Genomic DNA, 18,336 nt, shown 5'->3' on the forward strand with positions numbered 1-18,336 from the left:
ATTTATCCAACTAATCTACTGTCTACACTGACAGCTGTTCTGTTCAACTGACTACAGCTGTTCCATAATGCATAAGAACACATTTGTATTTCATGAATAGCGATCAAATGAATAGGAAATGCTGTGATTTCTTTAGATGATGCATTAGGATTCATTCCACTTCACGTTTTTTACTTCTCCAAAACTCAACAGTTACCACCTTATCCATGTTTTTTCCTTGAAAATATCTAACTTGCACATATGTGCATTCAGTTTAGACAGCAGATTTGTTGCATAAATTTACCCAGTCAATGCAATGATAAATGAAATTAGGTGGGCCTAAAATGAGAATGGCACGTAATTAGGATCAATTGTATTGCCATTAAAATAAAATTTATTTCAGGGGAAAATAACTCCACTTTTGGTGATGAAACAACAATGTCACCCTTTGCATGTGTCTATTCATTGGTAATCTCCAATACTTAATGATTAATTTTTTCCCTTTGCATTCCAAGAAATCCAAAATTAATGAATCTAAACCTCAAAGCAGATAAAGTTTTGCGGAAGGAAAGAGTTTCCGACCACAGGCTTACATGAAATAAAAATCCCAAAGAGATGAAGAGGAAGTTTCCTAGTGCATGACTTGGGTGCTGAGCACTGGACCACCATTGTCCGCATGTTTAAGTCTTTCAAAACGGTATTTTATTACAGCCGCAATTGTTTTAACTATTGGTTATATATGGAGGATGATCCCTGGACAAGGTACCATGGACTGCAAGTCCATAAAGGTTGGATTGGATTCCGAGTCCCGGTTGAGGGACAATCCTAGCTAAAGTCGTTAATAATCACTCTTTAGTGTTATATAAAACATAGATAAATTTAATTCGTCAGCAAGAGAACAAAAGATATATGTAAATGCATTTCAAGCACAGCCAGAAAAAATAAAGGCTCTCCACATGGTGGTCGACTGCACCACCGTTATTTGAAAAAGCGCAGAGCTGCTGCGCTTTATGATAGGAGTGGATTCAAGATGGCGGATAGTGAACTAGCTTGTGCGTTATGCTCCGAAGTAATTGGCGAAAACCAAACGTTTTTATCGTGCGAATATGGCTGTAATGATATCTTTCATTTAGGATGCGTTGGTGTCTCTAAATCGTTAGCTAATTCAGTGATTAACAGTGAAAATTTCCTTTATCGCTGCAAAAAATGTGTGACTTCGCCGCCATGTGACTCGCCGCCATGTGACTCATTAAGCCAGATCCATAAAAGACAGGAAGACATGTTCAAATTAATTCTTAAACTACAATTCAATGTTTCTTGTTGTGTAGAATTAATTGAATCGCAAAAGAATGAAATAGTGTCATTAAAGAACGAACTTCGATCCAAGGTGGACTCAAGTAACAGCTCGACGTACGCTAACAAAGTAGTGTGCGCTCAAGAACTCTCTACGTTCAAACCTGTGCCTGCCGTCCATCCTCCAGCAAATCCTGTGCAAAAAAGTTCATCGATGATTAGAGTAGATTATAGTAAAAATCCTCAGCAAACTACCAAACTGAGGAATGTTACCAAACATGTGACCTTTGTCCCCAAAACAGTTAGTATTGATTCCAATGCGAGTAAAGATGTCAATCTAGTAAAGATTGATCCAACGAGGGAAACTCCTGATAATGGTGATAGTTACACAGTAGTGAAATCGAGACGTCGCAGGAAAACCCCGCTGGCCGTTGGTACCAAACCTCCTTCAGTGTGTACCCTGTCGGCAGTTCCACGGAAGACGCATCTGCATGTGTGGAGGTTTCTTCCAGAGACCACAATTGAGAATGTGTCTGATTTTGTCGTAAAAGTAGTTCCTGGGTCATCGAGTAAGGACTTAGACATCGAACAGCTTAAGGTAAGGGATAATAAATATGCCTCATTTCGGGTATCTGTGAGTCCCGATATCGGCAACGTCCTAATTGACAATGACGTGTGGCCAGAAGGTGTAGTGGTGGACAGATATTTTTTTCGGAATGCAACAAAGAATCCCCTTCCCGGATAGTTGACTCGCAGATAAAAGTGCTACATCTGAATATTCAGTGTATTCGCAATAAACTGCTTGAACTTGAAGTGCTCGCGAGTGAATATAAACCGGATGTGATTTGTTTAAGTGAACACTGGTTAAACCAAGAAGAAATATGCGCAATAAAACTCCCAGGGTATCGCACTGTCGATGTTTTCTGCCGTATAAACTATAAAAATGGGGGTGTAATTATATTACTGGAAGAATCACTCTGCCACACACCAGTTAAATGTACGAATTTTCCAAGATCGACTGATAAAATTTTTGAGTATTGTATTGTTGAAATTATGAAAGACGAGTGTAAATTCATTGTAGTTTCACTGTATCGATCTCCATCCACTGATTTCCGGGTGTTTCTGGATAAATTTCAACGATTAATTGAAGAAATTCATAAATGTAACAGGTACTCTAAAATTATAATAACCGGTGATTTCAACTGCAATTTACTCCACAATACAAAAGACAAAACTGATTTCTTAGATATTCTTGCCGCTTTTGATATCAAAATAACAAACTTTGCTCCCACTAGAGTTACTCACTCCACTCAAACAGTGATAGACAACATCCTAACCAACATTGACCTCAAAGATGTGAGCACCCAGGTAACTCATGAGCATATCTCAGATCATCTTCCCTTAATTGCTACCTTTAGATACAATGCAAATCCTGAAGCAAAGTGCCAAATCAAAAGAAACTTTTCTGACCAGAATATGTCACATTTCCTACTGTCTCTCAATTCCCAGGACTGGTCAGAGGTCTTTAATGCTAAATCTTTTGAGGAGAGTTTCCATAGTTTTTACTCAGTTTATCTGCACCATTTTAATGTGTCATTTCCTATGGAAACGAGAAAAATACATTCTTTTAGACAAAAAAAGTCCTGGATCACAAATGATATAAAATTCTACTCATCACTCCTTAAAAAACTGGCATATGAAACAAAATTGTCTGGTAGTTCCAAAAGCAAAGACCATTACAAACTCATGAAAAAACAGTACAGACTTCTCTCGAAAGCTAAAAAAACATATAATGATGCAACTTTATCTAAAGCTACTAATAAAACTAAAGCTGCTTGGAAAATTATAAATAGTGCCAAAAACAAAGATAAAAACTATGTCTTACCCAGCTCTCAATTCACTTCTAGTGAAAAGTCAAAATGTATGTATGATCTAGCTGATGCTTTTAATAAGCATTTTAGTTTGTTACCTGACACCTCAGATGTAAGTCCTGGCACTAATTCTGCTGCGTTTAAGGCACCTTCTATCTTTATGATGCCCTCCAATGAAATAGAGCTAAAGTCCGTAATAGCAAATTCATGCCAATACAGTTATAGTTCTGGTGTTGATGAGATCCCTGGTAATGTAATATACCTCAGCTATGATATGATTAAGTCTCCATTTCTGCATCTAGTTAATGAATCTCTGAGACTTGGAATTTTTCCAAACTCACTCAAAGTGTCTAAGATTGTGCCCTCTTATAAGAATAAAGGTAATACTGATGATTTGAATAACTATAGGCCAATTGCACTGCAAAATGCATTTTCCAAAATTTTTGAAAAAATAGTCTACTCAAGATTTGTATCATTTTTAGACAAACATAAACTACTTTCTAGTAATCAACATGGGTTTACAAAAGGAAAATCCACAGTTACTGCTATTACTCATGCAATTGATAAAATACTGGTATCCATTGATAATAGAAATGAAACTATGGCTTTATTCTATGATTTTACGAAAGCATTTGATCTTGTAAATCATGACCAGCTATTGATTAAACTTTATAGATTGGGCATTAGGGGTACTCCGCATCAATGGATAAAATCATATCTACACAATAGATCTCAGGTGGTGACCATAAAATTTGATGGAGTCAAATATACTTCAACTGCTCGTCATTCAACAGTGGGTGTTCCACAAGGATCAACTCTTGGTCCACTATTATTTTTATTATATGCAAATGACCTTTCATCATCCTTATCTTGTAATCAAAATAATACACCAGTTTTATATGCTGATGACACGACAGTGATAGTGTCATCCAATTCTGAACAATCATTGATTGATCAAGCTCAGTTAATTTCAAATGAGATCAGTAAATGGTCAAAGGATAACTTTTTAATTATTAACCCTAACAAAAGCAATTTAATGCACTTTAAGACCAGTGGCCCACGATCAGAAAACATCAGTGTAAGTCTGAACAGTAAACCTATTGATCAAGTGGATAACTGTAAATTCTTAGGAATACATCTGGATTACAAAATGTCCTGGGCAGACCACATTGTATATATCAGCGGCAAACTTAGTTCTACTTGCTACTTGTTAAGACAGCTCAGTTCCACAGTGGAAAGGAAAACTTTATTAAACCTATATTACAGTGACTTTTATTCACATGTTACTTACAGTGTAATTTTCTGGGGATCAACTTATAAATCCATTAAAATATTCTGTCTACAAAAACGGGCCATGAGAATAATTGCTCATAAAGGCTATAGGTCTCCCAGTAGACCAATATTTAAAGAATTGCTTGTACTACCCATTCCGTGTGTATATATATTGTCAACTATTATGTATATAAAGAATAACCTGAAAAATTTCACTTTCAATAACAGTGTACATAGCCATAACACTAGATCGCAAAGTGATATTCATCACAATTTTGTACGCACCAGAGTTACTAAAATGGGGCCCACAGAAATGGGCATCAAACTTTTTAACAAATTACCGAAGGAGATTAAAAATGTAAATAATTCTAATTTGTTTAAAGCCAAGTTAAAAAAACTACTTCTGGCTAAAATGTATTATTCAGTTGATGAATACTTAGGTGATGCATTTTAACTCTTTATGTTAACAGGTAATTATTCCTGATTAATTATGTATATCTGTATTTTTCTGTATTTACATGTATTATTGACGTGCCTTATATCTTGACCATTGCGAATGTACTAGATCGTTGGGCAAATAAAGATATTATTATTATTATTATTATTATGGTCACTCCTCCTCGCAGCGCCCGATCATCATCATCAGAGCGTGAAGAAGATTGACCGACGCCATCTCTTCAGCTGCACTCTTGTCAGGACCTTCACCAAATTTCACCAACTCCGGAGTGGTACCCAGACTAGCAGCGCACAATGCATTCCCAACTGTACAAGGGAGAGCAGAATTAGGTCAACGCGTACATCAACCCACGACTTGTTCTTTCAAAAACACCATTGAACAACAACTGAGATTACCCGGCTAATTTTTGCAGTTTCTTGAGTAAGCTAAAGGTTTCTCAGGCATCAAATCAAATTTATCCTTTCAACAAAAATTCAAAGTTTCACCTTCATTCTTCACTCAACATGGAATCTTCGAAAAATAGGTTGAATATAATGTAGATTTGAAAAAAATGGAAAAATCTCGCGTTTATGAAAAAATTTAAGTTAGGAAAATAGTTTTAGCTTCTAATTAAATTGTTATCGATAAAAGCAGAAGATTCCGCAACAGTAAGAGGTTTATGATAGGATACAACCCAACTAGAGGCCACACCCCACCCAAGGGAGAAAAAAAATACCTGACCAGAAACCAAAAATTCTGCACTGCAATTAGGAGTGGCAATTAAGAGACTTTGGTTTGAATCCAAACTGAGCCACCAGAGTTTTTCACAGCCAGCATCAGCCTTGATTGAAACCCACTTTGCCTAACTGTGTGGGAAGTCACTTTTCAGAAGCAGTGTTTGGAAATAATGTTAAAGAGCTGCTCGAGTCAGCCACACAGCATACACAAGAGTGCACTTACGATTAGATTTCATGAACATGTAATCAAGAGGAAGGTCATTCCCTTCTGCAAACTTCTCCAAAGTCTCCTTGGGTGTGTGGCTCAACGCAAACTGAAAGCAAAGACAAGCAGAGTGTTACAAGAGTGGTTTCCAAAAATAAATGCATCATTCTCTCTGCTGGCTACTTATTGACTTGCCAGCCATCTAACCAATGGAAACACTTGGACCCAAAATCACAATTCCCCAAAAGAACTCAGTACACGTAAGGAGGAAAATACAAGTTACGTCAGAGAAAAATCTTCGCATTGAAATTTAGCAATGAAAAGGATATTCACATCTGTATAGTCATTTTGCATTTTTCTTCCTTTTCTTACGTGAAGATGCCAACAAATCCTTCACTTTCACCATTTTTTCTCACTCTATCTTAATTAAAACAAGACATCAAAGTGCCAAAAGCAAGGAATTTGGATGATTGAAAACATTTTACACCATAGCAGTCATTGAGGCATCGAAGATCCTGCCAGTATCTAGCAGGTGCATTCCCTGAGATATTCAGCTGTAGTTCGTACATCCTTTCATTCAGAATTAATATCATCTCCACTATACACCATTGACTGGCTTGTCGTAATAAAGACATAAATAGAGGAAAAACATTGATTGCATTGATGAAACACTGACATTCTTTACAGTATATGGTGCTCGGGGGTAACTGGGGCATAGTTTTTCAATGTGATAGTACCATTTCATTTTCAAATATGTATTTATTGTACAGATAACTCCAGTGAATGGGTGAAAATAAACACGTAGATTTGACAATAATATGACTAGCACATCATGTGACTTGAATTTAATTACTACCATTAAACAATATTTTATATTAATATTATTTTCACATCTCAGTTGACCCCACTTACCCCACTACTTGAGGGTAACTGGATCACCCCATGGCAAATCCCATTTGAGCACTGCCACAATTATTTTGGATAACTGGATCTATCAAAGTACTTTAAATTATCAGAAAAAATATTGGTTAACACAGCTATTTTGATTATTATGAATGTAAAGGCCGTTGTATCAGAACGGTTACGGAGACCTCACGGATTTCCCTTTCAAAACACAAACACCAGAGGCGGACTCTGCCAAGTCGAACATTCTGAGTTAGTGCTTCAGAGATTTCAATCGGTGGGGTGAATTCTCAGCTGAAAAATGCGCAGTAAATTCTCGGTGAAGCTTCATTCAATTCACTGCAATATTCATGAACTCTTCCGCGCATTCTTACATTATTAGATATAAAATCAATAAACATTAATATAGTCTAAGAGTTGCATCTCGAGCATTGCCAATCAAAATGCGTAATATTATTCCCCGAATTGACCGATCGCATGGATTCAGGAAAGTATGGTATCTCAGCGCTACATTACTAAACTGAATACTTAAATTGATTCATTATGTTATACTGCGATCAGGGTTCCCACTCTACCTGAACAATGAAATTCACAGCTTTTTCCAGGTTTTCACGGTTATTTTTCACGTTTTCACGGTTTTTTTAAGGTTTTCACGGTCTCAATTTTGCTAAATTCACGGTCCGTTAATAAGCCAACAATAAGAAAATCACTGGCCGTATATCAACAGAAAATTAACGTACGCGAAAAACGCCGTGAATGTTAATGCCGCAATGAAAAGTGATATCTGTTATGACGTGATCTATCGTTTGTAAAATTCAAGGCCGACAAAAGGACCAGCCCAACCGCGCTCTTGCCCGGACGCCGAATACCCTTCGGACCTTCTTCCGTCCGGACACTCGAGGTCCTTTTTTAATTCCTCGCTGAGAGATTGTTTTTTGCGCACGTTGTTATTACTGCACAGTAACCGAATTTCCCCCACCCCAATATTTCTTATTTAACGGAAAATATTTTATTTAAATTGTTTATAGAATATAATAAATTGATTTATTTCTTATTCAGCGGAAAATATTTTATGAAAATTGTTAATAGAACATAATAAATCGAAAAACAATTTCATACACCGTATTGGCACGAATCTAAGACAAACACGATTCTAAGACTACCCTCCTTTTTTGGAACTCCACTAGGGGACAATTTTTCTTTATTAATAACGATACGATTATAAAATGAATGCGGAAAAACGATCAATGCTTAATTTTTTTGCTAGATTGCCTATGTCCCAGGAAACGCAGGATTTTGGCGAGTAATTAAGAAATTCATTAAAGGTTTCAAAACAATATTTTAGATAATAACAGGAATAGTAGTACTTTATCAAGATACATACGTCATATTGTTGATTCGACCCATGTCTCTTTCAAAATTCTGAATGTTTGCTCTCCACTCGGCATTTACACTGCTATTATGGATTTCAGTCAGATGTAAAAATTCTTATCCATCAAACACCATTTCCAGTACACGTATTCATGAGAGCAATGTGCATGTTGTGCCTAAAACAACCGCATTCGCCGGTGCAGTGACTGGTTGTGAGATGGATCACGAAGGCCAAAAATAGTCAATTACTTGAATTGTTCCTGTCTAATGAATATATTTTTAATACAATTGAGGTAGTGTGTAAAGCGTGAACAATGTTGCGTTAATCGTCAGCGGCACGCCCACCTGGATCTTCGCCTTCATATCTCTACTTGTTTTCTCCAGGTAGCTCACTCTACCCCCACCCCTACCGTCATGTGCTAGCGGACAACCCAAGGCGCTCTGCAATATTCACGCGCATCTAGCCCGGATTCTTTTCTTCATGTTCAATTATTTTCAGTCCATCTCTTAAAGTTCTCAATAGTTTCTTCGGAGGGGCCATGGTCGGAAGACGACTAAAATTAAACTAGTGAAAATGACTTTATTAAACCCACATGGAAAACACTCGGTGGTTCGAAGTCCAGCCACCCCGGAAAGTAGGGAACCACTCGTACGAGGTGAAGTTCGGAACTCACGTATCGCCAGAGCACACTGCAGAGGGCGAAGCGTGACCATATGACTGCGCCATGAAATTTTTTACCCTAAAGATGCCCATTCTTTTCTAATTAGCGTAGAGCAAGATGATCAGATGAATTCGGATTGTTAGTAGGGAGAAACAAAAATCCTGAGAAGATATCCCTTCGTCAGTAACTCTGACAAGTGAGACTACTAGTAGTAGTAGTATAGCTCGTAAATTGATAACTGATAACAACCTGGTATCATGTTTTCGGAACAAAATGCCGAATTAACTGCCGTAAGCTCAGCTACGAGGATATCGCGTTTCGCCAAAAATCACCATCGTATTTTTCCATCTATTTCCTTGCTTAAAATACGTCATGTGTGTTCTCGTTTTTTTTTAACGTGCAAATTACTAACATTTCAATCTAATAAAAGCATAATAGCAATTACTGAATATCATTGCTAGATACCTTTTGGGCTAATAGGTGATTCATGCAGCAGTTGACCTCCATAAACTGGGAACTTTAGGCTGAAAAAGGTCAGTTGGTGAGAAGAGGGGGGAGCGCGAAACACGTTTCTATTGTTCTCGTGTAACTCGATATTTTTTTCGAAGCTAAGGTCTTCGTAATAAGATCCCTGCGCGAGATGGGACCTGTTTTTATTTTGAAGAAGAGGAAAGCGTCAGAAGGGGGGAGGCGAATGGTGAATGGAGGGGGATAAGGGTTCTTGGGAAATGCGCTAATGTTACTTTCCCACGGCACTGAGCTTCTCCCAATGGTAGTTCCATCTCTTGGAGAGGATTCCAACTACGTGCTTGTCGTTATTAGCCATAAATGACACATTGTATTTATTTCGTCTCATTTTCGTCAAACGATGGATGCGGGAAAATTCTGCGTCGGAACCGCGATCTTCAAACGATCAATGCGAGAAACGATACTTCAGGGAACGATAGATGCGGTAAAAAATTAAATTGTCTATAAGGAACTTTATTTGGGACTAGAAACGGCGAACGATCAATGCGGGAACGATAGATCGAGGTTCCACCGTATAACTTTCTTTTGAAAGCGGCAGTGTAATGACTTCTTTTCTCTGCTATTGTAATACTCTGAAACCAAAACTGAATCGATCTCTCTAATCAGAGGCAAATCATGTTCCCTTCTTACCGTTGCTCTGGGAAAAATGGAACGACTATGTAGCATAATTAATCGTAGAGGGCGTAACTTGGTGGAAATCCATAATATCACGAATACAAGGATCAAGGAAATAGCAAAGTTCTTGATCCTTGTATTCGTGAGACTATGTAGCAGTTTATATCGCGACGGCATTGAGGCTTTAGCGTCACAAACAAACAGCATTACCTTAGATAGCACAAAGCGGAGGAACTGGATCCCCACCGACAGTAAATAACTCCACACAAACTTTCCGGTTGCGACGTAAAACTGGCAAGTTCCAGGTCGACGCATGCGACAATCGTGTAATGCTGTGTTGCCATAAGCGGTAATCTTATCTCGTTTTCAGGGCTGCAATGCGCGAGAATTAGTAACGTCACGCCGAAAGCTCGCTGTCACCCGGTTCAAACGCAGGGAGCGTAGTGTCCACAGCGCATGGCAGGTTGTCAAGGCTAGCGGTCTTCCAGTCATAGGATTGAGGGTGTTGAATAAACGTTCAAATTTTTCGACACAATGACCATCTAGATTTAGTTTCGAAAGTGGTCGCTGCAGCCAGTGGGAAGGCTAATTGGGTGGAAGGGGGACTAAGCAGTGACCGAGGGAGGGGAAACCAAGCCATTTGAGGAAAGTAAGCAAGCTGATGAGAAGTGGTGTCATATTTCAGGAGGGGGAGAGAAAAGGCCTGCGCTGGGGAAAGATGTTTTTTTCTTCAGGCAACATTCGTTCCCACGCTTTTCTGACCCATACGACCGCATGCGACGATGCTCGCCACAATGAATAGAAGTGCGCTAGCTACGAACGAAGATGAAAATTTCTGGGAAGGTATTATTATCAAGATTGAGATATTTTTCAGGTTTTAAGACGAAATTCACGGCTATTTCCCGGTTTTTTCACGGTAGAGGAAATTCACGGCTAATTCACGGTTTTAAGGTTTTCACGGTTGAGTGGGAACCCTGGCGATCTAAGGGCCCATAGTTTGCATTGTCTACTTGCCTTTAATCATTATATCTTCTGCCTTTTATATATTACGTACATTGACGAATCCGGTGGTTTCACTGTCACAGTTAATACATGCACGAAGGGTTTCAAGGATTACGAGCAAATAACACAAAAAAATACCAGTAAATCACTATATTCTTAGACACATTCACACGCACATACACTCAATCTTTCACGCACACAAACATACTTTCATTCTCTCATATCTCAATAAAATTATGTGAAAATATAATCATTTGAATAATTACTTCGCTGGAAACATCGAAGAGTATTTCAAATGCACGAAGCTAATAAAAAGTGAGCTTTAATTCAGCCAACTCCGTCATTAACTTGCAACAAAGTTAGTGGGGAAAAGCTTTCAATAACGCAGTATTCATTTACATTGGCACACAATATGAGAGAAAGAGAAAAATCAGCTGAATAAAATCTTTGCAAAATACAACACGGTAAATCAGTCGTCAGAAACATGTAAACAAGTACGCAATTAATATCGTGTGTCAACTTTTTCTTCACTTTTTCGCAGCGTTCATTGCTAACACTCAAAATTTCAATGCCTTCACGTGGGTGTCAACTAATTCTTTTCCGCAATAAAGATTTCTGCTCGTACTTCATTATCTTTTAATTCCACAGATGGAAATGTCCAAACTTAAGGATACAATTTCTAATGTTTGAAAGTCGGAGTTGGGGTGCGTACGCTGTGTAACAAGCTGTATCCTACAGGAGTGAGCGCAACCACTTCCATTGCTCGAACTGCAAATTTTCACGTTGATTGGTGAACTGGGATTTATAAGCGATTTTTCTACAGAAATAAATGAAAATTCCTTCGAGGAATGATAAAAAAAATGGGTCACTTTATTTTGTTTAGCACGTAAAAAACTCGATAACTATTCGATATTTTTTCTGCCATTGGGTATAAGAGCGAATATCTACTTCATCGCGCTCTTCATTCAAAAATTGATGTAATCACTTGAAATACGGTTATCACTTACGTAAGTACGGATTTACGTAAGTCGAGACATACGTAACTCGGGGGATGCCTGCAGTTAATCTAGATCATTAATTAAGCGTGTACCTAGTGGAAATACGGTTTGAGACGTAATTATTGCCGTCATAGGTTATTGGGCGATTGACTTCCAGGCAGAGGGTCTACACTAAAGCCTTCAAGGTTTCGGTATTCATGGGGGAGAAATGGAGCGGTGGCTGAGTTGCGTATGAATAGCATAAACACATAAAAGGGTCCACTACAGAGTCTCAAACACAATGACTTCATTCCCTCCCAGCAGTAGTAGGCACTCTGCATCTCAAGTATACAGTGCAGCAGTTGCCCAGCAGTTGTTTCGATAGAGCCATACAGTGTAAAAACCAAGAGAACAATGGCAAAAAATAGGAATGCGGATAGAAAAACCAAGAAGTTATCAAGAAAAACCATAAACCAAGAAGAGAAATTGAAAGAGGTCAATTTCTTTGAAAATTGAGAGTGTCAAAGCGATATTGCGTGGAAGTTTAAACTCACGATGCTTTATTCTGAATAAAGACAAAGTTAAACATCAGTGACCTCAGCCGTACCAACTTCAACCAAGCGGTCAACACTTACGGAAAGTTCATCGTGAATCTGTACAAAAAGACAGGGGTGGTAATCGCTCCGAGACATTTAGTGAAAGCTCCGGTTGGTTCCAGAGTTTTAAACGGCAGGTATTTTCAGTGCGGCAATATCAGGTGAATCTGAAAGTGTTGATAGTGCAGTCACCGCAACATTTTCTGATGAACTCCAAGCAGTGATTGAAATTGGTTCCTTTCCCCCTCAACTAGTGTTGACGAGACAATATTGTTTTGGGAAAGAATGCAATCTCGTTCATTCATTATCAGGGAAGGAAAACTGGGTCAGGTTTCAAGGCATTAAGACTGTTTCACATATCTGCTAATGCCGTGGAGGACTTCAAATTAAAATGATTTATCATTCACAAACTCTGCGAGCAATGAAATGGTATTCAAATTAGCACTAGCCTGTTATTTGGATGAGCGACAAAGGGGCCTGGGTGACACAATAATTGTTTTTAGGCTGAATTGAAAATTCGTCAACTGCCTACAATGCATTACGAACCCCTGAGATAGCAAATGGTAGACCACACGCACAACAGGAGGGAATTTCAAAAGCACGTGCAAATTTTTTTTTACGAGTATAAAAGTCTTTGAATGCGTGCCCACTATCTTTAAAGTAGAGATGTGCGAATAGTATCCGCGAATACTCGAATACCTCGAATATTAGAAAGTATTCGATAATCGAGGTTTCGAATAGTTATGCGAAAAGTACCGCCTCGAATACCTCGAATACTTTGAATTTCGCGTCATACACTGTCGCACGCACGTCGTTGGTAGTTGACTCGGAAAAATGTAGAGAACTAGTCATTTAGTGCTCGCAGCGCCGTTTTACGCAAGTTGACGAATTACATCAAATTCGTGGATTTTAGCGGTGAAAAGAGTTCGAAGAGGGGAACCGAAAATGGTCGGGTGAAAAAATCCGAAAATCCCCGATTCCCCCCACCAGGAGAACCTCAGTGCCGTGGGATAGCAACCTTAGAGCATTTCCCACGATCCGCTATCCCCCTCCATTCAGCACTCGCCTCACCCACTCTGACGCTTTCCTCTTCTCCGAAATCAAACAAAAGGTCCCAGCTCGCGCAGGGATCGCATTATGAAGACCCCTGCTTCGAAAAAAATATTGAGTTACGAGAACAATAAAAACGTGTTTCACGCCCTCCCTCCTTTTCTCACCTACTGACCTTTTTCTGGCTACCTGCTTCGAAGTTCCCCATTTCTGGAGGTCAACTGCTGTGCGAGTACCGTGGGATACTTACATTAGCGCATTTCCCAAGATCCGGTATCCCTCTCCATTCAGCACTAGCCCCCCCCCCCCCTCTGAGGCTTTCCTCTTCTTCGAAATAAAAAAAAAAGTCACAGCTCGCGCAGGTATCATATTACGAAGACCTTAGCTTCGAAAAAATACCAAGTTACACGAGAACAATAGAAACGTGTTTCCGGCTCTCCCTTTTCTCCCCCACTGACCTTTTTTTTCCTACCAGCTTCGAAGTTCCCCATTTCTGTGGAGGTCAACCGCTGCATGAGTCATCTATTAGCACAAAAGGTGTCTAAGAATGACTTTCGTCAATTGATGTTACACCTTTATTGAATTGAAATATTAGTATTGTGCGCGTAATTTCAAAAAGAATAAGACCAAACACGACGTATTTCTGAGTTTATTTAAGCATTTTACGCAAAGAAATAAATGTCAAAATACGACGGAGACTTAGCATTCTGGCGAAACTCGATATGAGCAGCAGAGCTTCTCGGAAGTTGATGCGGTATTTTTTTCCGAAAGCATATATCAAGTTACAATTTATGAGTGGTGCTATAAATCTTTATTGTTACAGTCCCAGACAAATTTTTTTATATTTTCTCAGAATATTTGGTTTCTCCCTGATAGCAATTCCAATTCATCTTCTTATCTCGTGAGAACTCCCAAAGATGGACTGAAAATAATTGAAGAAAATCCGGTGGAATAGAGCTTGTATTTTGCAAAATGCCTCAGATTGTCAGCTAGCACTTGGCAGCAGAAGTGGGGGTAAAACGATGTTAGTTGAATTAATGATATGCCCAATTGTTTCCATAAAATTAAAATATTCATTAATCAGCTAAATTCCTGTTCGAATCATTTAAAGGAAATCAAAATTACTCCCCAAAATCTTGTGTTACCTGCTGCATAGGCAACCGAGTCAAACATTCCAGCATTCTTCATTTAGTATTCGAGGTATTCGAAATTCGAGGTATTCGAATATTCGAGCAATGATTTAATATTCGAATTCGATATTCGAATTCGAGAAATCTGCTATTCGACCCATCTCTACTTTAAAGACATTTTAAACTTTAAACAGTTTATATGAATAACGTTTTTTAAGGCTATTAACATGAATATATCTGGTTTAGAGGAAATTCAATACCCAACACCACTGCTACCAGGAACGCATCCTATCTTCCCTATGTTAAAACGCTCTCATATAACGCAAATTTGTATAGCGCAAAGACCCCAAGGAACGCATCCCTTGCGTTATACGAGGCATGGGTGTACATATTTCACACTTTTAGATGTTTAAATGACGATATCTATTTTTTGAGATTAAATGAAAAGTGAAAAATTTCAAGCGCACGAAAATGCGATGGTTAATTATGGCTGATGGGAAAAGCCTGTGCAACATCTAGCTGTTGCTGAGTGAGGCCACCTGGGTACGAGGCTATGACCGCTGCTACGATGCAGGCTGCTTGCTGCCAAGCATGGCGGTAGCGTAGAGTACCCTGCTAGCAAGTAGCGCTTGGTTTAAATAAGGATTATAAATTCCCTATCAAACGAAGGAAACTTTCCGACCTTACGCAGTTTTAATAGGTTATTATTAAGATGTTTCCCTGAGCTCTGTGCCTCATGCATGCATTGGTAATCTCAGATGACGTAAAACTCCTACCTACTCGTATAGCATCTAGTGATGTCATGTGGAGTGGCATCGCATGGCTGCCAATCTGGCCTTTTTCAAATGAGGTTAAAAGTGACCATTAACAGTGGTCTAAACTGGGATTTCTAAAACCAAATACAGTGGAACTTGGTTAGTACGTTCCTCCTTAGTACGTTTTCCTCCTTAGTACAGGGATTTCCCTCGGTCCCGGTACCATCCGAACAAAATACAGGTAAAAGCATTTGGTTAGTATGTTTGAAAAAATTGCGCTTTCCTGGTTAGTACGCTCAATTGCTTGCCGTGACGCAACCCGCAATTCCTTCTCTAGTATCTTCTTAAGGGTCGCAAAAGTCTAAATTCATGATTTAATTTATTATTATTAGCCATTAACATTCTTCCATTCGTTCCACATCTCTTTCTTCGACCGTAATTTATCCAAATGCATTTCTGAATTCTTGTGATGTGCTGAATAATAAAATGCGGCCATTTTTCGGGAATGCCTGACTATGAAAAACTACAGCCAATACGAAGCCCCAACTTTCCCCACCCCAAGCTCCTCGCCTTCTGTTGCCTTTTGAGCGCTTGGGAGTGCCCACTTCTGCGCACAAAGTTCGTGAGTGGGCAATAGGGTAGTTTCCTTCATCAAAGAAAACAAAAGGCATTGATGGCGATTCGTTACCCACCATTAGTGTATTCATAATACACAAATTATTTGGTTTTTGAAATACCGGTTTAGACGAATGGCAAGGGTCAAATTTTATTCTCATTTGAAAAAGGCCAGATTGGCGCCCATGCGATTCCACTCCACGTGACGTCACAGGGACCTAGTTTCTACACGAGAGGATAGGAGTTATGCATCGTCAGAGGCTACCAATGCATGCATGAGTCACAGAGCTCAGGGAAACATGTCTTAATAATCACCTATTAAAACTGGCTAAGGTCGGAAAGTTTTCTTCGCTTGATAAGGTATTAATAAACCTTTTTTAAGCCATGCGCTACCAGACAGGAAGGTACTCAGCTACCCGTTAGCATCCTGCGTCCTATCAGTGCTCAGAGCCTCGATCAAGGTCACCTACCAGGCGGGAGGGGGAACCAGAAATGCGTCGTACGGACTTTTCCCCTTCATTCCTACTTACGCGTCGCGTTTTCGCGCGCTTGAAATTTTTCACTTTTCATTTGATCGCGAAAAATAGATATCGTCATTTAAAAATCTAAAAGCGTGATATACGTACTCCAGGAGTAATAATCTTTCGATTTAGGCAATAAAAAAATAATAGGAAACCACCCTATTGTTGCTATTGCACGAGTTATCATGATGAAGAAATGAGTCTTAACGGTCTTAGACGATTCCCACATTATCTAAAGCAGTACTGCTCCATACACTCGACGTCGTGCGTATTTACTTGACTACTGTTGCGGGAGCAGACGATCCTCTGGATCTCCACGCGAAGCTCAGCTTAAAAACACTTGATTTCGGAAAGAAAGCAGACGACATTAGACAAATTTTGAAAGTAAATTTCAACTGTTTAATATAAAATTTTCTTGTAATTACGTCGCAATCTAATAATCTTGCGTGTCATCAATCGATATATCGATCGATTTTACTATCGATATGGTATCATTCCAGAAGCGAATGTCTACGGCTGTTGCCGTAATTTTAAAGTCAATATAAGTTTTCCCAATTTTTATGATGCTTAAAAAACCAGTTGACTTACTCCGGGTTGTTGTTATATTCTACGAGTATGCTGTGAGAAAGGAAATGACTTGTCTTCGCTTGTCTGAGCTTCACTCGTCCTCGTTCTGTTAATATACAGTAGAACCTCGCTTTTACGCCCCCGCAATATACGTTTTCCCGCAATTTACGACATTTTCGTCAAGTCCCGATGATTTAAGTATCTCTACAATGTTAAGTCTTCCCCGCATTTACGCTAACGAAATTTCAAATGACCCGCTATTTACGCCAAAGGGAACATGGCGGATAGCGCACCGTAATCAAGAAGAAAGAGAGTTAGCGATTGGAGGTAGGGATAAACTTTTTGCAAGAAGGTTGTAAATATAGGAAAAGAAGTTGTATTTACAACCTCCTCGCCTTTTTTGGCATACCTGTCACTAGCGCCATTATCATTAATACGGCCTCTTTGAACTTCTAGAATAATTCCTTCATCATTTGTTTCTGACCACTCGCGGGATTTCCTAAGACAGGTTGTTTGCGAAGTTTTAATTTCATTCCATTTGTTGGTGGTAAGTATTGTAGGTTTTCCACTTCACTTGTAAGCATCGTAGTTACGAATATAGACGCTATGTTTATATTCGTGGTCGTTCTCGTGATGATCCACGCACTGGGTGTTCTCCTTCGCGTACATTATTACCAAGTTCTTCGATTAATTTTCATCATCATTAGTCAACAATCCTAAGATTGGTTTGACGCTTTTTGACGATAATATTGACGATTAATTTAAAAGTTGTTTTAATCGTAATCTCTTTTTCCCTGCTTCTTTTTGTGACAGCATCTATAAACGCGAATCAAATACGGAATGGCCCAGAAACGAGAGAGGAAAACTTTTTCAATAGAAGATAAAATAAGAATTTTGGGAGGAGTTGACTCGCATGTAGGTTCACGCGTTTCCCTTGCCAAAGAACTTGGGATTCCAGTGTCCACATTAAACACTGTTGTTAAAACTCGCAAAAACATAGAAACCAGTGCAGTGGAATGCGGACCCAGTGCAAAGAGGCGAAAATATGTGAAGTACTCGAAATATGATAGACTAGAAGAAATTTTAAAAGAATGGTTTCAGTGCACCAGGTCCTCTAACATACCCATCAGCGGAGTTATTCTGAAGGAAAAAGCGCAACATGTGGCAATGAGGCTGGGAATTGAAGACTTCAAGGCTTCAAACGGATGGTTAAGCAGGTTTAAGACTAGGCATAATGTTGTATACAAAACA

The 18,336-nt window shown here is 39.0% G+C and overlaps 1 protein-coding gene across 1 annotated transcript in view; it reads right to left on the reverse strand.

Annotated features, from left to right (window-relative positions):
- Positions 1–839: 839 nt before the first annotated feature.
- LOC124165432 (RISC-loading complex subunit tarbp2-like) overlaps positions 840–18,336 on the reverse strand; it is a 55,471-nt gene continuing 37,974 nt past the window's right edge. Inside the window, exons 7-8 of the mRNA XM_046542841.1 lie at positions 5,812–5,902; positions 840–5,177 (exon numbers count right to left, since the gene is read on the reverse strand). Of these exons, the coding sequence (XP_046398797.1) occupies positions 5,026–5,177; positions 5,812–5,902 (243 nt within the window). The 3' untranslated portion in view covers positions 840–5,025. The remainder of the gene's footprint in view (positions 5,178–5,811; positions 5,903–18,336) is intronic.

This window comes from Ischnura elegans, chromosome 9, assembly GCF_921293095.1.
Source record: "Ischnura elegans chromosome 9, ioIscEleg1.1, whole genome shotgun sequence".
Classification (NCBI taxonomy): Eukaryota; Metazoa; Arthropoda; class Insecta; order Odonata; family Coenagrionidae; genus Ischnura; species Ischnura elegans.